The sequence below is a fragment of the Pholcus phalangioides genome, unplaced genomic scaffold (genome assembly GCF_987345545.1).
Source record: "Pholcus phalangioides strain wild (caught in Gottingen) unplaced genomic scaffold, Ppha-v1.0 ptg000010l_1, whole genome shotgun sequence".
In the NCBI taxonomy this organism is placed as follows: Eukaryota; Metazoa; Arthropoda; class Arachnida; order Araneae; family Pholcidae; genus Pholcus; species Pholcus phalangioides.
Window position 1 is genome coordinate 6,593,108 of NW_028301603.1, and position 23,334 is coordinate 6,616,441.

General features: G+C 37.0%; 3 protein-coding genes across 4 annotated transcripts; 2 read left to right on the forward strand and 1 right to left on the reverse strand.

Moving 5' to 3' along the window:
• The first annotated feature begins 89 nt into the window (after positions 1-89).
• LOC149080810 (uncharacterized) lies at positions 90-13,393 on the forward strand. Of its 2 annotated transcripts, XR_016193391.1 has the most exons (3): positions 90-349; positions 7,725-7,899; positions 12,674-13,393. XR_016193391.1 is itself a non-coding variant. In XM_089237489.1 (2 exons), the coding sequence occupies exons 1-2, from the start codon at positions 221-223 to the stop codon at positions 7,821-7,823; spliced, it is 228 nt and encodes a 75-aa protein (XP_089093615.1). In that variant the 5' UTR covers positions 90-220; the 3' UTR covers positions 7,824-9,280. The 2 variants fall into 2 exon arrangements, 1 of the variants encoding a protein (XP_089093615.1); XM_089237489.1 differs by lacking the exon at positions 12,674-13,393 and having other exon boundaries at positions 7,725-9,280.
• On the forward strand, positions 348-3,486 carry LOC149080811 (dnaJ homolog subfamily C member 8). The gene has a single exon (XM_089237486.1). The coding sequence runs from the start codon at positions 475-477 to the stop codon at positions 1,207-1,209; it is 735 nt and encodes a 244-aa protein (XP_089093612.1). The 5' UTR covers positions 348-474; the 3' UTR covers positions 1,210-3,486.
• On the reverse strand, positions 13,385-23,297 carry LOC149080812 (uncharacterized). Its single transcript, XM_089237488.1, has 4 exons — positions 23,256-23,297; positions 20,894-21,026; positions 17,269-17,366; positions 13,385-13,555 (listed from the first exon to the last, which is right to left on the reverse strand). The coding sequence occupies exons 2-4, from the start codon at positions 21,024-21,026 to the stop codon at positions 13,472-13,474; spliced, it is 315 nt and encodes a 104-aa protein (XP_089093614.1). The 5' UTR covers positions 23,256-23,297; the 3' UTR covers positions 13,385-13,471.
• Positions 23,298-23,334: the final 37 nt, after the last annotated feature.

Sequence of the window (23,334 nt, forward strand, 5' to 3'; positions counted from 1 at the left end):
ATCGAAATGAATAGTCCTGGTCTTCTGGATCTACGAGCTCTACCCTGAGCAGAGAAGGATCAGGTTCATCCTTTTCAAAGGCTGAAAACTTACGATGTCCTCGGATCAGGTCGCCAAAACACACATATCGTGTATTTCTTGTACGGACGGCCGTTGTGTTGTAATTGAAAATAGTTAAGATACTTGTGTATTTGTTAGCGGGTAAAACACGCGGAGTTAGATGGGCGATGATGCATCTGTAAGGACTGGCGTCAGCCATCCACACGGCGTCGTGCGGACGGTAGTCGGTGTAGATGTGGACGAACTGTTGAATGAAGCGGGTTGCGCTGATCTTCATTACCGAGTTCAGGTATGATATCAATTTGAACCAAAAAACTCCGAAGAGCTGACTCATCAAAAAAAAAAAAACCGCTTCTTCGTTATTTGTTATAGTGAAAATACATATTTTATCTTTTCCACGTTACAGTAATAAGTATGGCTATGAATATACCTCTTCCCGTCGAGCCATCCGAGAACCTATTGAACAGTTTCATCGCCGAGGTGAAAGAGATAGAGAAAAGAGACTCTGTCCTCACCCCTAAACAGCAAATAGACCGGCTCTTGAGACCGGGTAGTACGTACTTCAATCTCAACCCATTCGAAGTGCTCCAAGTGGACCCTGAAACGACCCTAGATGAAGTCAAGAAGCAGTATCGTAAGTTGTCTATCCTCGTCCACCCTGACAAGAACCCGGACAACCGTGAGCGCGCTCAGCAGGCTTTTGACATCGTGAACAAGGCTTATAAGTGTCTGGAGGATGAGGGCCAGCGGGCAAAGGCCATGGAGATAGTCGAGGAAGCCAAAGGAAGGACCGACCAGATGATCGAGGAGAAGCGCAAGAAGCTGAAGAAAGCCGGGAAGAGCACAGAGGTAGACGAGGACGATCCCGGGAAGTACAAGCACGCCATCTACGTAATGACCATGAAGCTTTTCGCTGACCTGGAGAGGAAGCGGAGGCAGCAAGAAGAGCGCAACATGGAGGACAGGAAAAGGAAGCGGGAGGAAGAGATTGCGGAGGAGGAGAAGAAGAAAGTCGAGCAGGAGTGGCAGAAGAACTATGAGGACAGTCGCGAGAACCGCATCAACAGCTGGAAAGCATTTAAAGCGGGATCAAAGACAAAGAAGGTTAAAGAGTTTAGACCGCCTAAGCACAAAGCTGAAACGAGATGAGTGTTATTTTTCTTTTTTTTTTTGGAAGAGTTTTTACCTTGAACTAGCGATTTAGGTTTAAAAAAAACAAAAACAGATGAACCTTCATGTGTTTTGTGCGATTGTGGGGGGAAAAACTGGAAATATTTTAGTGATAATATTGGAAAGAGTGTGAAAGAGACTATGTTAGTGCTTTTGCTTGTGAAATTTCTTTTCTGTGTCGCTCATATTCATCCTAAGTTACTGCAGTTCTCAACAGGACATTTCGAATTGGCAATTTTTTTTCTCCTGTTTTTTTATGCATATTTAGTGATAGCTTGTGTGTGTGTGTGTGTATATATGAAGAACATGCCAATGTTTTTTTATCGTGATAAGGTCATTTTCAAATCAATTTCTTTGGGAGGAGTTGCTTGCTGTATTAATATTAGTTGAATTGCATGTTCAGAAGTGAAGTCTATCTGGTTCCTGATTGATTTTGGATTTGATAACAATATAAGTATATATATTTCATTTTTTTTTGTGATCGTAAAATCATATGTAACAATGACGATCTGAGATATTGAAGCTGTGTGGGTTCACATTGAACACTACTGTGGTTTTTTCAGTTTTTACATGCACATGAACGTTCACAGAATAGTGGTAGCACCACCATTCTTACTAATCCCACCAACTACTTTTGCAAAGAATTCTCGACGAAACCTGAATTCAGGACTTGACAAATCCCAGTTGCTAGGTCACCATGAACAAAGAAGAAATTATTTGTAGTATTGGTACCTGAGTTTTTTTATGTGTGGTTACTAAATTGGAATCTGAGAACAATGTTAAATTTTTGAAAGCAATACAGGGTCAGCAAGTAATAATGCATACATAGCAGAGCAAAGAGTTCCAAGAATTTTGACTAGGAAGGGGGAAAAATGCATAGGGTGGAGGAAGAGATATCCCCTCCCATAGCAAAAGAGGAGGATAGAGGAAATGGCGTAAAAGGGTTCTGAAATGTAAGGATGATAATGCCTTCGCCGAAGAGGGAAAGGGAAAAACAGGCAAATCAGCAGATCGAGGTGCAAACAAACATGTTTGTTCAGCTCATGCAACCCTGTTGATTGGCTTTTTTCTCTCCTTTGTCTCGTTTCTTGGGTATGTGTGGGGACAGAACAAAACAATACAATTATTTTATTCGCTTGTCTCTATTATGCACTCTTGTACCTTGTGGTCGGATGTGCACAGTCTTAGAGAGGTCTGGGGTTTGTTATACTGAAGAGTGGATCCAGAGGGGGGGGCGATAGGGACGATCACCTTTCTCGAGATGAATAATATGGAGAAATTTTTCTGTCCTGTAAAATCGATGATCCAATGACCCTGTACATTAAGTCACTTTGCTACACATCGCCCTGGATCCGATTGCCTCCACTTCATCCACAGCTCTGGTTCTGAGCATTTTCAAGTGTAAGCGAATAATATTTTGGGGATAAGCTTTCGTTCCCCTCCCCATGTTAGCCCTATAAAAAAATCACCCTAAAAGTGGACCCCTTCAGTTGAAGCCTTCTGCAGCTGCATAGTTTGCAGCATTCAAGGTCCCGCCCTGTTTGCAGCTAAAGATGCCTGCCTTCACTTAATTCGCAGCTGATAATGCTTGTCTCCACTCCAGTCACAGCTAAAGATGCATGCCTCTGCTCCATTCAGAGCTGAAAATGTCTGCCTTCGCTCAGGTGTGAATACGGGGGGGGGGGGGGGGGGGATTAAAACGACAGTCCTTTCTCCGAATAATATGGAGAAAATTTTCTGTCTTGTAAAATACAGAACGGCCAAAACTAAAACAATTCGCCCCTTCCACCACATCGTCCTGGATCTGTGCCTACTTCTACTGCTCCAAACTTCAAATGATGCACTTGTGATTTATCAAAAAATTAAAAAATTAGCACAAAAACCATTGATAGGTGCCGCTGGAGCACGTATATATAAATATTGGATATGCTTATACACATAAATGGTTAATATAGAGCACTAAACTGCTCAATATGCCTCCCTTCATTTTGAACGATGTGAACATGGCCAAATGCTGTCCTTGAGATCTGACACAGATCCGGGTCTTCTACGGTAGACGGTGTAATTCAGGAAACCCCATAACTAGAAGTTGCACGGAACAATATCCAGTGAGTGAGGAGGCCATGCAGCAGTAAAATACCATCTGATCACACTTGCATCTGTGGAATGCTTTTTTGGGCTATTGCTTTACAGGCCCAGAAATGTGGGGAGGTGCGCCCCTATCTAGGTTTCGTCGTCCTTTTTTTTTTTTTTTTTTACCAAATCCTGTCAACAAAATTTGTGTAACTGTGTTGTTGAAGTTGTGGGATTATGAAATCGTTCAGCATAATCATGGTATGATTGTGTTGTGGCGAGAATAGGTTTTGATTCCATTAATAGTTATTTCTTTAAAAAATATATGGCCAAATGATAAAAGTGGCAATAAAATCACACCATGCTGTCACTTTTTAAGGATGCAAGGATTGTTCCTGGATAGCGTGAGGGTTTTCCGCTGCCCAAATTAGACAATTCTGGATGTTAACTTGGCCACTGATACAAAGGTGGGCTTCATCGGTCCATAGAATATTCCATGGCTAAGTCATGTCAACTACCATTCGGGCAAGGAACTGAAGCGCATGATGGGTTTATACCGTGGAATACAGCATATATCCACAGCACAGCAAACAGCGGTGGATACACTCACACCACCATGATGGGATTGACTGCTGGCTTACTACGCAGCCACATCTTTGATGTGAGCAGACAGGATCTAATTTCATCCTCTATCCGAAGAATGCCAAGTTGTCCGGTTCTTAACAAATTTTTCAATCATCTTGTGTAGGGCACACGGTGGCATTGGGCCTCTTTGTATCTGCTTGATGCGGTGGAATTATTTTACAGCTGCAACAATGGATGGAACAATTTTACAGAAGAAGCGTTGTCCTTGCAATGTTGGCATGATGTGTAGATAAGTAACTAACACTTTTGCACAATACACCACCTTATTATCCAGCGAATAAGAAGATGCAATGCTAATGGCATTTCACTTGTTCAATGTATGCAAATAAATACCACTTGTGTTACTGCGCCAGATTTTTGTACTTTTTTAAATTTGATAAATCACAAGCACGTCATTTTAACAATCTGATGTACAAATTTTATCTCATTTGGAACAGTAGAACACACTCGCAACACATATTTCTTGCTAACCCTGTATATCAGCGCATCTATCAATACTGAAGGCGGTCACTATGTCCTGGAAAAGCCGAAATAAATATTTTTGACCTGTTTTTCTGTGGGAGGAAAAAATATTAGGGCTTAATAAAATTGTTCTGGTGCCTGGATTTTTTTATGATTTGCCAAGTCTTGGCTGAATTAATAATCGGGAAGTTGAAGGTAAAATTATAGGCATCTGGAGATATGATGGTGCCAGGGATATATATAATTTTATGGCAGGGCTTGAAAAAATGAATAAAACATTAGACGGCATTCACATTTCTTTGAAGGAACTGCCAGCCACATGCTTACAAAGATTCTGAAGATTTTGTGCTGTCCTCTGACTTAAATGCAGTAATAACTGGAAAATGCCAGTGCAATTTTTTTAGCCGCCATGGCAATCTAGGATTTGTTAAGTCGTTTTATGGTATGTCAAGGGCAGTAGGCTATTATATGGGGTGGTTGTGCAGTAGAACCTCCCATGACGGACACTTTTTGAATAATGTCAGCAGGCATTAACATATTTTACCATCTATTAACAGACTCTCCTGTAAAAGAATAAAATTGTGTGTCCTAAGGGTATCCATTATCGCGAGGTTCTGCTGTACTAATGAAATATCAAAGGAAAATACATTCCATGATGCAGAGGTTCTCAGCATGTGCTTCGATGCAGAAGGACCTTGGACAAAGCAAATTCATATGTGTTTACAACAGGACTCGACAAATCCAAAAATTGTTGGACTCCTGCCACATTCCTTAGGAGCCAAGCATGGGTTTTTGCTGAAGAATGGTCCATGATAAGGTTTTTTTATGCTTTTCTTGGAACATAACTCTTCTACCCATGTTGAAAGACGTACTGTACTTGCAATTACATATAGAAAATTTTATGCACCAATACCGATCTTCAGGTTTAGACAAATCCTAGGTCGCCATGGTGACTAAAAAATCTGCATTGATGCGTAAAATTTTCTAAGCGTTCAAGTCAGAGGACATGAAATCTTTTGTGAGCATGAATACCACCATAAAAAGAACCACCAAGTCCCATAAACATAAAACAAAAAATGGTTGGCTCCTAAAAAATTTGGCTGGCTTTTTCTTTTTAATCCTTGTCAATTTTCTTCTAGTCACCATGGTGACCTGGGATTTGTCAGTTAAGCCCTCGTTTACAACATAGTGATTAGCAGGAATCAGAGCTATTTGCACAACTGTTACTGCTGCAAAAATTTTCTTGATATTTGATCATTGAGGCGAACAGAGTGGATGATGCTAGAGAGTGAGTTGAAGATGTCTGCAGCCCCAGAGGCTGAAAATTCATCTGCCGAAATTCTGGAATCATATAATTGAAAGCTTATATATGTGTCACTTCTAGACTAGTTGTATTTTTTCCCTATTTCGCCATAATTTACTGTATTCTGGCATCATAATTTTAAAATGATTAAAAAGAATGTCATGTTTCCTTACTTATTATTCAGCGCTAATAGTCGTGAATACACAGGGTGTCCCTGAACTCATGGGCCAAACTTTAAGGGAAGGTAAAATACACGTAAAGAAGCATTTTTTGTATAGCAATGTGGGGTCGGAAATGAAAAGTGTTGGCGGAAAAACATAAAATGCTGAGGAAATTAAAAAAGCTTTTTATTTACATTAATTACAGTAAGTGCTCAAATGTATCGCTACAAACTTCGATAGAGGCCTGGCAGCATCTAGCAAGTGGTTGGCATACCTTTTCGAAGATGGGAGGTGTTTCACGAACAGTTGCAGCAGTAACTGAAAGTTTTACTATGAGGTCCTCATCAGAGTTTTCCTGCCAACAATTTTCATTTCCGAACCCACATTGGCATACAAAAAATGCTCCTTCATTTGTATTTTACCTTCCCTTGAAAGTTTGGTCCATGAGCTCAAAGACACGCTGTAAGAGTATAAGTATTTCAGAAAGTTCTATGTTTGATAATATTTCAAGCCAAAATGATCGAATTTGATACTATTTTTTTGACCAAGGGGGCTAAAAATTCCCCCATTTTTTCCTTTTTAAACCAAGTCTAAGCATCAGGATTTTCTGGCTCCTGTTGATTACTACAAGTCAATATTTTATAACCGTAGCTACAGGTGATGCCAATGTTTGGAAATGTTTATAAAAACAGCAAAAGAAATTTATATGTTGAACTCGATGTTAGTTCTGTTCTTACCTGTTGCTTATTTTGAGGTATGAAATTTGTACTTTTTGAGACTAGATTTTTACGTTAGAACGACGATTAATGGTAATGATGTAATAGGCCTGACAATAGACATTTGTTTTAAAAAAATATTGTGTGTTGATTATTCTTTTCTCATGTCGGTTTTAATAAAGGATGTTGGTTCAAAAAAAATGCAGTTTCATTGTCTTATCAAGTTTTTTTTTCTTTTGTTGGTCTGGTTATTGCATATGTTCAATTATTGTTGAATGCTTACTTTTACCTTTGTACATATTTTTTGAATGACTGAAATATTTCATTGAAACTGTTATGAACAAAAAAATGTTTCGGACAGCTCCATGGCTTTCACTTTTTGGTAAAACGTCCAACTTTCTAGGTATAGTGCAGGAAATGAAAGCGATGGGTAAAGTCACTTTTCTTGTTTTTTTGGGGAGAAAAGCAGTTAGCTCAAATCAGGGGGACAAAAATCTTGAAAATAGGTGACAATTTGTGGAGGGTTTCACAATTTCCAATTTTTCAGTTGTAATGCGGATCAGGAAAATTTTAAAAACCGGTTAAAATGTTAATTTCTGTATTTCCCCGCATTATATATAGCCGGCATGTCTGAAAATGGGAGGGGACACCCGTTTTTTCCATTACGGGGGTTCTACGCCATTTCTGACATGCCAGAAAAAGCAAGACTTGATAATTAATAAGTATCATAGTATGCATTCAGCTAATTCAATGGATTGTTAGGAGGAAGATAGGCCTATATTAGATAATTTTCCAAAATCTGATTCAAATTTCCCTGCATACTAGTCTTCCTTGCTGTTTCCTGGCATACTGGTTAGTTTGGGGAATACAGTAATAATGAGTCACAATGATATTGTAAAAACTGAATCAGCTGCTATAGTATTGTTTGCAAGCTGAGGTAATGGTTGGGAAAAGAAGAGAAATTAAATTTTAATGTCCCCCACCCCCCATTGAAAAAAAATTCAGCCCCAATTTTTTTCCTCTGTAGGAGAAACAGTGTGTTGATTTCTTGCAGAAAAATAAAATTTCTATTCAAATAACCAGAAATATATTATACAATTTGCGACATTGCAACATAAAATTTTGTCCTTTCAGGAATGCATTGCCGAGTACAAGGACTGGAGAAAGTGTCAAAACCAAGTGAAAGAATTTCGCATCTGCATAAACGAATATGAAAAAAGGAAGAAGAAATGAATTCACATATTTTTACACTGAAACCTGATTTATGTATTAGAGGCCCATAAATACTGTTTGTATGTTGCAAATACTTGTGAGTAGTGACAATTATCCAAATTAAAAAAAATGACATTCTAAAAAAAATTATGGTAGTGCTTGCCAACAGATATCATTAACGATTTTTTATTATCAGCTTAAAAAGAGGGAGGGAACAGATTATTTTTAGAATTTCAAATAGTGATACCTCTACTAACAACGATAATTTATCCTGGAATCATATTCATTAGCCAAAGTGTGATTTCCCATAGGTTCCTATAAATAAAATCGTTTACAGTAAAACCTTCCAACAACAGTCACTAATGGGACTGTGAAATGTGACCATTATTGGGAATGGTGATTTTATTTCGAAAAATAACTCAAAATTTAAGATCTACGCATATAACATGTAAAATGACAATCCATTTCGTAACTGATTATAATAGTTATATAATTGATTATATTTTGATGATAAATATAATAATTGGTTAATCTCGATCTGCAGCACGATTATGACATCCAAAAATTCAGGTTTGCAGTGCTGAGGTTAACACAGCAAATACAAATACAACGCCACAACAGGAAAATTGCCCAACGAGGTGGCTGACTTAAGAACATCATGGATCCCCGAGCCATTTTTTGGTAGCCTACCTACTACTGCTACACCACACATGCACCCCCCGGCTCGCATTTGCGCCTTGAAGTTGGGAACCACAAAAAACCAACTTCAGCTGACCACCACTGGGGTTTGAGCCCGGATCCTCGCATCGCGAGTCCGTCACTATAACCACTCGACCACCACAGCGGCAACAACTTGGTGGGAAAAACTGATATGGACCAAGGCAGTGTCTTTTTTGGTTCCTTTCCAGGGCATTCCTAAGTCCAATTTGATAGTTCAAGATGTAGGCGCTGACACACATTCTTGTTTTAAAAAAAAGGATTGGCACATTATTGCCAATAAAAATTTAATATCCTGGGCATTTCTATTCCTAGCTGCACCATTTTTCTTGGACGTAACAATCCCTTGGAGTAGGGAGTGCAGAATAAACAAAGGGTTTCTAGTAATTGGAGAACTTGCATATTCCTCTGGTGATTAGAGTTCTTCAGCAGGTCTTCTGTTGTCCCCTATGAAGTTTTTTCCCCTTTGCACTGCCTTCAATATACCCATCTAGCATTTGTGTACAGGAGAGGAAAGCATACATAATTTTTTCTTCTCCCATGAAGTTCGGGGAGTGGGAAAAACTTTATTAAAAATCTGTTTGAAAATTATTTTTTCTTGTCACGATATGCGCATTTTTCTTCATGACTCCATGTTCAAAGTGGTCATTATTTGGAGGTTACTTGTAATGTCAAGTATATGGAAATATGACGAGTTAAGAATAGAATTATTGCTTCTTTTAACATTTCAAAATGTGTCGTTAACCAATTTCCAAATTTAAATGGATTACTTACCAAATTAAATCAAAGTTTAATATATACTGTTTTGGTTTAATTGTGATCCTGTCAATTTCCCTTACGATTCATTTTTACTGGACCTCTTCTTTTTTGTTGTATTTTGATTCATTGACGTTTGCTCAAGTCAAACCAGTGGTTCCTAACATTTCTAATTTGAAGACCCCCCTTTTTTTTTTAAATGCTTTGTCGGAGCTTCTGGGGCATCTTTTTTTATTTAGCCCCTAAATTGACTAATTTTATTGGAGTGGCCACAAAGGCCCATGAGCTCATCGAAACAAAGTTGGTGAACAACCACTGCCTTTTTCAGTCAATGGAATTTCTCGCCCAATCTGGAGAAAATACTCATATGTCAGCTGTAGGTACATAAAAGTACTTTTTCCTAAAATTTTACGTAATAAATCAAACTTCCAAAGATGTGTTCAAGAAGGACCTCATTGACTTTAAACCTCTGTAATTGTGCACGTGAAAAGTTTCTACTACATCTTCTATTTTAGCACTTTCTCTTCAATTTTAATAGTCTTGTCTAAGACTTGTTTTTTAATTTGGGCAGTTTAGGCACTTCTTTTTGTAGAAACATTCTTCAAATTCGTTTTCATCATCATACATGCATAATATCACTATCATTGTTTTAATTTTTGTTTGGACATTCAATTTTAAGCTCCTGCAGGAAAAAAAAAGTTTTGAGTCTTTTCAATTGCACTGAACACAATGAAGGCTTTTGAAAAAATAGTCTTAAAAGCTTTCAGAAAGAGAAAGTCTGGAAAGAGAAGTGATTTTGAGAGACATAAATTCATCAGGCTCAGTGGATAGTAATTAAGATGGTAGGCATAAAATTTAAGCTCACAACATGAGTTTATTTTAGGGGGGGGGGGGTTCAACATCCACTGAAACATTCATTAGCCAAATCTATATCCATTAGCTGAGGCTGAAAAACAGTCAAAAAGTGTTCATAGGCAGAATTACTTATAAATCAAGGTTTTCCCACTACAGTAGACGTCATATGATAGCTAAATTACAGTAAGGATTTTACAAAATTTTCTGATATCACATATAGAAAATTTTATGCACTAATACTGATTTTCTAGTCACCATAGTGACTTGGTATAGTGAATTGGGGCGTATCGACAGACACATCACCAATAATGTTTTTTTTTTTTTTTTTAACAAGGGGGATCCTCTGGTGTCCACCTTTGATTATTTGTTTTTGCAGGATCCAATATTTTTCAAAAGCGAAAAAAGAAACCAAGCACTTTTACTGAAATTTGATGGTAGCAATGATGATACTTTCCCCCCCCCCTCTTTATAATTCACTTCTGATAAAATCAATCAACCGATGACAAATTACTGATCTTTTGATTTCCTTCATCTGAAGCGTTTTAAAAGAATTCAATAATAAAAAAAAAAACTAGATTGAGTCTTTAAATATACGATTAATTTCCCTTTTCTTCACGAAACACATGGTATAACAACAGGTTAATACTGCTACAACCATAACACATCTCATAAATATTTCTAGGAAATTTCAACAGACTGGTTGTAAATGGAAGAGTGTGTGTAAGAGTTTCTCTAACACTTTTTATGATGTCCGGGTTATGCTTGTTTCGAGAAATGCCATCATCTGTCTTAATATTAGAAATAGAGCAAGATATGTGAATTTTCGCGTTTGTTTTTGTATCAAATTGGTCTCTTTGTGGAGAGACTTTTTTGAATCAGAGAACAGCTCATATTTGCAGCAGGGTTGTAGTGATTTAAATCAACTGATTTTTAAAGTTTTAAATATAAATTAATTTAAATATTATATTTTTATATTATAATATATATATTAATATGTATATCAAATATCAGAGATACCATAGTCGTACCAATTTAGCTGATTAATGGTATGGTTACCCAAGATTTACAATGAAGTTAGAGGATGTAAAGTTGACTTATAAAATCAAAAATTGCGTAGCGATGGATGGATATACATAATGAATAAATTCTGTGTGTTATCAAATGGTGTGGTAAAGCTATCCATGTTGATACTATTGACACATCTGGCTTATCACATGCTGGAAATTATTTAGCAAATGTGGTTTTTAGTTTTGAAGTTTTCTTCTGTTAACTTCACTAATGTAGCATCAAGTTTTGTGTGTTACTGCAAATATGGTTTATTCCAGAAAGACTCTGTATTTCAGCTTGATTTTTCTGGACTTACACTTATGTTAAAAATTCATCAGTTGTTACCAAAGTTTGTGAAGACCACAGATAGTAACATCTCTAGTGAAATCTTAAATATTAATTCAAAAAGAAATGTCAAGGACATAATTGCAATTCTGAAACCAATAGCCAATTAATTAACGATTTTGTACAAAGGAACTGCACTACTGCTCCATAGCTGAATGTGTATTGGCATGGAAAAAGCTGCAATTGAAGATAAAAGAAACATCAAACAATAAAAAGGTTTTGTCATCAGAGTATAAAAATATATATGAACAATCATTAACAGATGCACATTTTGCTGCATTTATTCTAAGCTCATCAGTGTTCACCTCTAATAGGGTATTAATGTCATAAAAGAAGAGAGAATAAGGGTCTTGAATCTATCAACCAAAAATGTGGCTCCGGTTTCTTGGCAATTACATTAAAGTTTTTGGGAAAGTTAGAACCATTTTCATGCTAAAAAAAATTTTTCACCCTAAGGTTGTTGATACAATGTCTGATTTTGAGGGATGGAATAGTTTTTATAATGTTTTTGGTAAAGATACAATTACAGAGAGTGATATGCAGGGCCGCAACTAGTAGGGAGCAGGCGGGTCTCGGGCGCTGGACACGAGGGGGGCGTAAATTTCATTCTGAAACCTCTCCTTCAACATTACAAGGGGGCATCAAAATGCGCATTTGCCCTGGGTGACCAAGCATCTAGTTTCGGCCCTGGCGATATGTGAACATGCTAACTACAGCCAAATCATTGATGCCTGTGGTGAAAGGATTTTTTCAAGGTGAAGTTCATTCCAAATAACGAAACAGATTAAGAGTAGACAAAGCATTCAAACTAGTGTTTCTAATGAAACAAATGAACAATTATTTATTCACACAGGGTTAAATTATTTAATACTTGATGCAAGATATTTATTCAAGAAGTGTTTTTCCCCCTTTCTTAATAAAATGATCTGAAATATTTCACAAGTATATGATTCTTTATCTTTTGTTTGCAAATATTTTTAAATAGTCATTTTTGTAAGTTTAAATTTCTTTAATTTTATATTCTTTAAAGAAACATAGATTAATGACTAGTGTGTTAGTAATTTTTTATACTTCATATATATATATATTTTTTTTAAATAAAAAAAAATCGTGATTTAAAAAAAAAAAAAATCAACAACTCTGATTTGCAGTTCAGAGTCAGAAACTGTGCAAGATCAATTTCAGCCGATGACCATTGTACCACAGCAGACTACACAAGGCTTTTAAATCTAAAGATCATGTGACTTCAGTGGCGTCGGAGCCAGGGGTGCTCAAGCACCTGTGAAAGTTCATAGAACAAGTCCGAGAGCACACACAGAATTGATCCAGAAATTGAAATTTCCTACCTGAAACTCAAGACCACCCACAGGTTAGAAACACTGCTGACTCTCCTGCATGATTTCATCCATTCGACCAAAAGAATATATTTTCTATGGATATAAATATATTTCCCGAAGTTCGTTCTCAGCTGGAATGTGTCCCGCAACCAAATGCATTTAGTCAGAAATTCAGTTCTTACCAAATCTTAGAAATGTAAGACTTTGCATCAGTGATTTTAGAGAAGTAGACGGTTGGCATTCACCCAGATAATGGAATGTTTCCCATAAAAACTGAAGGATGCTATTTGAATGAGGAAATGAATTCTTACATTTAATTTTTTTTAATGAGGATTGAATTACGTCTAAAATCGGTCATATCAATGGTAATGATATCCTGCTGTAGGGATTGATTTATTATTTGGATTGGATTAATTTTTTTCCTTCAAACTGGTGATGATTTAATTCCGCAATTCAATTACCATGTACTTGTATAATATCACTTATAAATAACACTTGAACCATAATGAAATTAAAATGCACTCATCGGAAAAAAAAGCTTTCTTATTCTATAAATAATCCATTTTACAAAAAGCGCATTGTTTCAAACTATCACCTATACAAAATATATCGCTACAATTTATCAATTGGTTCATCACTTTGTAAAAGTTTTTCTTTGTACTTGATGTATTCCCTTTTTCGGTTGAAATGCTGTATCTGAAATACAAAAAAAAAACTTAAAATAAATTCAAATTTTGAATGTGTCAATTCTAATGCCCTCGACGTTAAAGATATGTACCATTGACTTTTAAATTTTTGTGTGCATATATGTTACCATTAAAGTGTACGATTCAGTTATTTCATAGAATAACTAATTGAAGTGTGGAGTTATTAGTTTTTTTTACACACTTTAACATCTTTATGATCACGGGTGAAATATTTTGCCCATATGCCATAAATTCTATGCAGTTTTCTCTGCATTCTCTTTACTGTTTCCTCACCAACTTGAAGCTTTACTGTAGTCCTATCAGCCGAAGTTTCCTTCCTCCGTTTTTTTCTATAAACCTGTTAATGATTCCACCCACATATAATGTGTGTTTCCACTACATACATGTAAGAGCAAAAGGAAACACGTAGGGTGAGAATGAAAAGAGAAATCTATTGTGGACTTTTTCATCTTTCCCTTTTTCTAGTGTGTGCGGTTAGGTTAGGACAAAGTTACCAGATTTATTGATGATTCATCAAATATAGATCATCCAAATTTGTTGCCAAATGCTTTTATATGAAGGGATTAACTAATGAGTTGTTTCATGAAATAACTGAACTTTAATAGAAACATATGTATTGACATTATCATGCCCCCCCCCCAAGACCATCAAATTCATTTTTAATTATGAGTGTGTCATTTCCTGCCATTTGGATATATTTCAGAGGTTCCTATCACAATTTTCAGCAACGATTGCAATCGCCTATGCTTGAGATCCCAAATTCCTTTATACAGTAAAACTTGTCTTTGACGGAAAAAAATCGTGGACACTTGATTTCAATGCCAAAATACACATTAAAAAACCTGGATTAAACTGAACCTGTCTAACGCGGAAACGAAAAGGAAAATTTTACCTTTTAACGAAAAATTGCACACAAATTGACTGTTTCGCGACCAAAAGATCATAGATCATACAAAGTATTAGTAGTTCTATCAAAGTTTTTTATGCAATGACTACCTGCTAATGCGAGTTTTACTTCACCCTCCATTAGATCTGTAAAAGCCGTTACCGTACGTGATGCTATGGTTTTTGAAAAGCCACATTTAGTGAAACAGTTGCTTTCTGAAATTGTAACAAAATTTCTCGGTAAAGCAAGCTCTTCTAAGAGAAATCTCTCTCTCAGTGTAATTGATAGATTTCTAAATGGTATACAATCACTTACAAAATTGTACGCAAGCTGTTTTCCGTGAGCACAAGTGCTGAGCAGGGCCGGAATTAGAGGGAGGCGATCGGGGGCAATTGCTTAGGTCGCAAAATTTAGGAGTGGCGAATTTTACGAGGGATTTTTGTCAGATTTTACAGTTTTTTGGGGCAGCAAAATCATGTTGCTCCCTCCCTCCACTTTCGCAAAAATTTTGTCTAGTTACAGCCCTGGTGCTGAGGATTGCATAAATATAGACGTTAATATACAAACTGAACGTGGCACGACAGATATTGACACCCTTATTGAAAATTTCAGAGATAGTCAAAAAGAACATAAATGTAGTCATTTCAGATGAACAATGTGGGGTGAAGTTTCATACAGATGCTATGGAAACCTAAATATTTAGTAATTGTAGCGTAAATAGTGAACATTTCAATTAATTTATTTTTGTTATACTGTACTTCAATTACATAGATCGTTACATAATTTCACACATTACGTCAATTGAACCTCTATTAAACAGAAATCTGTGTTCAACTGAAAAAATTCCATTGAAGACAGGTTTTACTGTATTTCTATAATATGATATATATGTTATGGTAAAAGCCAGAAGAGTGGTAAAACCTAACTTTTACCATAACATATATACGTTTACAGGCATTTTTCAGGCTTTTACCAACTTGACTTGGTAAAACCTATACATGCAGTAAAAAAGTAATGGCATTTTGAAGCCCACACCAAATGTTTTTCTTTTAAACCGAGCACAACTCAGGTCTATCGCCATAGATGGCGGCTAATTCATGATACCTGATATTTTCTCAATTGCTCATCAGAGCTGTCAAAATTTTTTACATGTCAACAAATGTGACGACTCACACGTTGAATATGCAACAAGGCTCCTATGTATGACTACTGCACCCCAGGCCCACTTATCCACCGTTTTTGTGCAAAGTGTAATGGCAATATTATCACTACAGCAAATGACATTTTCTATTCCATTTGTTTTTTCATGATTGTCACTTTGAATAGAAAAATGGTTTTTCCACACAAAACTGGATGATGAGTCTGTTAGAGCAATTGTTCTAAAACTTTTTCCACCTGCGGCGCCCCTTTTCTTAATCCCCGCAGCTACCCAGAGCAGTTAACAAAGAATCTCTTTGAAAAACCTTTATCGGCTGGTGATCCATGGCACACAGTTTGAGAACCCCTGCGTTAGGGTGTTTCAAGGCCTTGAAATCCCAAGTTAACTCATTGTCCCCCATTAATGTGCAATCAGGGATGCCACTGTGGAACAGCTTTAGTATAACCCAGATATTGGCAATGTTTATCGACTTTTTTCCGGCACCCCTTCCGGAGAAAATTCTGCTTACAGCTAGTCCATTTCAGCGCCAAGTACAAATTAATCTACAAAACAACCAATTATGTCAGTCAGTCTTGACTTACTGCAATTTTCACAAACAGCTGTACAGCTCTAATCTGTATAATTTTTATATTACCTTGATGGAGATTACTGCCATCTAGTTTTTAATGAAGACACTATACAAGAGTATTGTTTTCTCTTTCGAAACATTAGATGGCAGCACATTTTCTATTAAAGGGGTTCATTTTCTGAAGATGTTTTTTCAGCCTGCGGATAGATGGTATTATGCTATCAATGTTTTTACTTGACTGACAGAAAGAGAGAAAATCAAGAACTGTGAGAGAAAAAATAGGTGCAGGACCCCCATATAATTTGGTGACTTCCAAATTTAAACAGCGTAATTATTCAAGGGTGACTTATCGGAAAACTTAAACCCTATAGTAGGGGTGGGGAAGGTGTCGTATCATATACTTTCTTTATACAAGAAATATTCTTATAAGCCATAAATGCCCATACAGTTGGGTCAGGCTGGGCCTGAAAATTACATAGAATCATTCATAATGTCTATATATTGTATTTTCAATTTCTTGATGAGTGATTTCAGCGAAACCTAAACATAATGATACTCTGCAGACAAAGAAAAAATGTTGTAGAGCCATTATTGTTGTATTGAGAGGCAGTAGTTTCTTTCGAGTATAGATATTTCCGAACAAGATTTGAAAAAATATCACTGTAGAGGGTTTATTATAATATAAATTTGATATATCATTGTAGCAAGGTTTTATTGTATATCACCCTAAACTCATTCCTTCCATTCAAATTTATACTGATATTAATGTTAATAAACATGAGCATAGGCACCGGAATCTGGGGGCTGAGGCTATTTGAGCCCCTCCAGTAAATTTTGTGAAGGGGACTCAGCCACCCAATAATTCACAAATATACATTGTAATACACCATCCTGTCTCCTACGTTCGGGCTTGAGTTCTGTATATACAGGACAATTGGCGATTTTCAGCCTTGCAATTTTTTTTTCATGTCATTGCCTCTGAACATGAGAGGAAAAAAATGATCAGTTTACGAAGGTAACATACCCATAAATTAGGGCATTCCTTGTGGAATTCTTTCATTTCATTATCGCACTTTGTTTGGTCATTACCATTTTTATCAAGACATGCCCAGAACCGGTCACGTGCCTGCCAACATCGCTCTCTATTTTGTTTGTCTGGGAAAGACATCTATATATAGTTTTATATCCTGGCGAGAGAGAAAAAAATTAGACACTAATCACAAAAAAGAAAAGTTAAAAATAATTAATTGTCAAAACTGATTGAGTGCTGGTTGGTTATTTTGGAAAATTACCGATTGGAGATGAAGAAAAACCGCAATGTAACCAAACCATAAGTTTTGATGGTTGGAAAAAAGGTTGCTGCTCAAATCACAAGCATGAATATGAAAGAAAGACATAACACAGTGACTAGCAGGCCGGACAAGCATACATTTTGGTACCCCATCTAGTCCACAGTTCCCGGGCACTAGACCTATCTGCTCCCCCCCCCCCAGTTGCGGCCCTGAAAAAAACTACCATCAAAAGCATGGAAAAGTATGCCAATGATCATCCTGATAACAGACTAGTACTAGTGAATATTCTGATATGTGTGCTTTCGGTTAATTTTCCATAAGAGTGGACAGTGCCAACTTTTTTTACACAAAAAGTGGCAGACTTGATAGCCAATATAGGGTTCCCAGCGACTTGGAAAGTCAGGGAATTGGAAAACAGTCAGGGAAAATTCTAAATACTTGGGAAAAGTCAGGGAAAATCTGAAGGGGAAAAAGAAAAAAAATCAAAGAGGATAAATCTACATTCAAGTGGTACCTTCACTTTTTTCCATGGAAGATTATTTTTCAGATCCCCAGAGCGAGGGAAAAAATCCTTATCAGCATTTTCCTCCAGATCCCCCTACTGAGAGATATGCCTTATAAGTTGAAAGGGTGGGAGTTTACATATATATATACTGGAAAACAATGTTGGCCAGGGAACAATCTGCCCTCTGAGTAAATAGATGAAGGGATCTAAAGTGGAGAGACCCTCCTTTTTTTCCATTGTCAAAGCCAATACCAGCTTTTAACTTCTTTTCTGTCTCTTCTGAAAAAACATTTTATCTTGCTTTTTTTTCCTGCCTGTGGGTAGAGAATCATTAACCTTTATATGTTGAAGAATGATTTGAATTCAATTATCTCTATATGAAATTTCCAAGAAAACTAGTATTGTGTGCAATATCATATACATAATTTGATTTTGTAAGGGGTGGGGTGGTGGCAAAATAGTTACGTTCTGTCTGTAATGTGCTTTTCAATGGTATATTACTGCAAAATTATGTACACAGTCGCCACCACCCCCCCCCCTCCCGTATTTGTGGTTTTTCCCTTCATTGGAATTTTTTTCAGCAACGCTCAGCAATCGTCATTCATGTTTTGTTTACAAAATTTGAGTTGTGCGTGTTTAGGATGGCTCATTTGTCTAGTACTACTGATAATTCTCTAAAAAGACAAACAAAGTGAAAACTGTACAAGAAAAATTGGATATATTGGCAAAAGTAAGTCAATTGCTGCTGTGACTCATCATTACGGAATCAACGAATCTATGGTGAGATAGGCCTATATCAAGAAAAAAGAATATGAAATTTGATTAGCCGTGGCTGTAGCAGCAAAAACTTTGGATCGCCTACGAAAGTAAGTCAATTGCTGCTGTGACTCGCCATTATGGAATCAACGAATCTATGGTGAGATATATCAAGAAAAAAGAATGTGAAATTTGATCAGCCGTGGCTGTAGCTGCACCCGTGGCAGTAAAAACTTTGCATTGCCTACAGAATCCATGTGTTTCTCATACTGAAAATTCAGGTTTTTTGTGGATACAAGACTGCTACAAAGAAAGTAGTCCAATTGATTGTAATATTATAATGGGAAAAAGCAAAAAGATTAATTTACTCTTCTATAAAGGGAAGAGCTAGTGAAACATCTATTTCATCAGAATTTTATACAAGTAAAAGTTGATTTCATAGATTTAAGAAACGATTTGGATTACACAATGCAAAAATCACTGGCCATCAAGCCGCTGCCGACCGGGAGGTAGCTAGAAAATTTCCAGTTACTGCTGAAAATTATTAAAGAGAAGGGATATTTACCTCAGCAGGTCACATTAGTGAAACAGGTGGGTAGAGAAGGGTTCAATGATGTGGATATAAAAGAGAAGTCAAACAGCTAATTAATAGCAATTCAGAGGCATTGACAGAGGAGGAATTAATGCAGCTGATTGCTCATGAAACAAGTGGTACCAGAGGAAGATCAAAATAAAGAAGTAGAAGACAAGTTCACCATGAGTAACATAGCAGGAGAGCTTCACAAGTTCAAATCAGCAATAGATTATTTTTAACCCTCTGTGGTATCAAGGAAACAGTTATTTTCCGGATATTATGCTGAGGTGAGCTCGGAAAGAAAAGTCATCACGTCTCCGCCGGGACTCGAACCCAGGCCCTCTTGCATACCGGGCAAGCATGCTACCATCTACACCACTGGAGACACATGAATCTGCCTTCCTAATTTCACGCACTGTGTCGTGAGGCGCTGAAATACCTCTGTGGTATGTTCTTCACATGTAGAAAAATTAGTAGAAGAAGTTTGTCAACATACTCCAACATACTTGATGATATGAAGAAGAAACGGCAAACAGAAATCACAATGTTCTTTCAGAAAACATCACCAACAATCAATTCCTGCACCCTCTTTTACATTCCCTTATACTTTTGCATCACCCTGCTCTTCTCATGATGTTCAATAAATGAGATAAACAAAAAAAAACTATGGTTTCGGTTATTCACAGATTTCCCGTATTTTCCCCACCCCCACGAATATGGGGGGGGGGGGTTGACGATAATTTAGAGTGATAGTGCGTGTGTGTGTGGGGATGGTTTAGAATTATATATGCGTGTGACAGTGTACGCGTTTTTGGTCAGGGAAATGATCAAGCAGATTTTGCTGGGAACCCTGCAATATTATTTGCTAGTTTTGCCAACCCTTTATCAAACCACATTAATTAACCATGCATTTCCTTACATCAATTTTTTCTGCATAATTTCTTTGTAGTTTTCCATACATCCCACATATTTCAATTGATTACGCACATTACCACATCTTAGATTGATTTCATGTAATAAATTGAATTTTTTGTGCCATTGTATGTGTTCTTTGTCTGCCATCTTGAATTAGCCTTGTGATTGCTTGGTGCAAAAAAAAAAATTGCCACGTTAGCGGTGACCATGCTTATGGAAAATTAACCTTGTTTTCTATATCAGGAAAGATTTTATTCACATACATCTCATCTCATACTTTGAAAATAATGCTTAGATCAATACCTAAGAATGATGACCAATGATATAAACGGTAATGTCACAAAGAATAGAGTGTCATCAACTTTTTCCTGGTCCCTGGAATGTTAAAAAACCTGTGCTCTTGATGGGAGACTTGCGAAAAGGACTATAAAGGTGGTGCTTCAGCTCTCTCTCAACAATTTTAGGCACAGTAAAACCTCCCATAACGGTCACCTCCAAACAACTGCTGCATTCCTTGGAACAGAATGCATCCCATTGGATTAACATTAAAGTTAATTTCCGAACAACAGCCACTTTTGACCATTAAAATAAAAAGTAAATGATGCATACTATATGAAAAACTTATTCATTTTCTTTTTCTCTTAAATTTTTCTTCCTCAAACCCCTACGAACCTGAAGATAAATATGGGTTCTTCCTTAGATCATAAGGGCAGCTCGAGAAGAAGTTCCATTTGTTTGAAAATATCGTATCGGCTCTCCCTGGTGTATAAGTTACATCAGTAAAAGTGATCACAAAAAATCCCATCTAGACGAAATGCATATTAAATTAGTTTTTTCTCTTGTAATCATTCTATCCAGCATATTCATAATGTGAATTTCCTAAACAAAACATTTTTTCTTGCAATTATTTTTCCTGTTTACCACCGATTTACAACGTCCCTCATATAACTGTGTCCTGTGTGGTCACACAGGTTAAACAACCCCTAGATCTAGATAGGCTTGAGATACCCCTGCTCCCACAATAGTTTCCAAAATATGGGCCTACTACCCTGGTTGAAAACGGGTGCGAGGAATCTTTCATGCTAAATTCAATGCATAATAAATGAATGGCTGCAAACTTTTCATAAGTTATAGTATAGTTATAATTATACATGAAATAAATTTTTTTTATATTTTTCCTCAGACATACCCAACCTCTTACAATGGTGCCCTCTCAAAAAACGACTACATTTTCTCAGGGGCCTTTATTGGGAGGTTTCACTGTATTTGACATGCAATAGAGCAGCATTCTTTAACGTTTTTGCAAACTAGTGAAAATAATTGAACAATTACACATACCTGTTGATAGCTAATGTAAATAAAAACATATAGACCCAGTATTGTGTTAAGTTGAACATCATGAATTGAGCAAAATGTTTTACAGGCTGGCAGTAAATACCATGAAACAGCACTTGAAGAGCCCTACTACTAAACCATATATGCATAGGCGGAGATAGACTTGGAAGTCTGAGGGGGCAAGATGATGATGATGTCAATTCATATATACATTAGATCAGTCGACTCCACCTTTGACTCTGGGGGGGGGGGCAATGCCCCCCACGCGCCCCCCCCATATCTCCGCCCATGCATATATGCAGCTCATCCACATTTCTTTGTGTCATTTCTAATGAATTGGTGCATGCTGGAGTGCGAGTGTTGTGAACCTAATGTGAAGTTGTTACTGTGTAATGCTGCATCTGCCATCAAATTTTCCAGAACTATGCATGAAGTTTTATTTTATTCGTTGCTTTATTTTATTTTCTATTTTATGTATATTATTACTGTATAATGAAGTCAGCCATGGTCCAGCCCCATTGGGGGAGATATGCTAAAATTGCCAGATGGCAATAGAGCATGGACAATGTTTGATTTGAAAACAATGTTTGATTTGAAAGGAAAGGAGACTGTGTGTAGTGTAATAATTGAAGATTTGTACTGTTGAAAGCCTGTTGCTCTCTGTGACGAGACTTTTTAGGGGGGGGGGGGGAGATAGGCTCGCATTTGCCCCTCGAAGTTGGAAACCACAGAAAACAAACTTTAGCCCACCACCATTGTGGGGTTCGAACGCGAGTCCTTGCAATGTGAATCCATTGCTATGACACCTTGACCACCATAGCGGTACTCGAAGAGCACTGCTATGGAGTGTTAGTGACCACAGAGAATAGACCCAACAATTAAGAATTACCCCCTCTTATACTAAGGGCGGAGATATGCTGCCCCCCACCGTCAAAGACGGAATTGACTGATCTAATGTATATGTGTATATATGAATCATCATCATCTTGCCACCCCCCCCCCCCCCCCGAGACTTTCAAGTCTATCTCCGCCTATGCTTATACCAATCACAATAGTTTGGCCTCATTGCTGTTCAATATTGCCCAAGTGGCTACAAATTTGACGAGCATTTTCACAATCATATATAGAAGATACTTGATTTCAGACCCATCAAAAAGAATAAGGACATTTTTTACAGCTGTAGATTAATTTTGAGCCTTAAAAGAACACATAGAGAAAGGAGCATAACAAATAAATGTAGACTCTGAATATGTAAATGTAGATAACGCTGGAGCCTCCAGCCAAGGGGAAGGGGCAAAGCATCACTCTTCCTGGGTGGGACTCCAGCCCACGGCAATTCTATGTTGTTGTTTTTCATACTTTGAATTCACTGGATGAGGTCCTACAGTCCATGATAATATTCGGTTCTGCTCTATCTTGAAATATGGTTATTTGGCGGACCCACGCCAAACCTTTCCACAGGTCCTCACAAAATCAATTGATAGTGTAAAACAATGAATAAAACTCATCTTTGGGGCTCGAACCGAAGTGCTGCCACAGTCCCACATAAGCGGGGAAGCCATAGAGGGGGAGGTTGATGAAATAATTATTATCAAAGAATATAATTTAACAATTAATTTTCTCATTTAAGCACAATATTTGGGGGTTTCAATAAAATTTACGTTAACTACATAGAGTCAAAATATTAAAAACCTACTACCTTTGTTATTTCAGTAACCGGATAGCTGCTTTGTTTATATTCCTAGATCAAGACGGCTGAAACAGCAAGCGTGATTTAA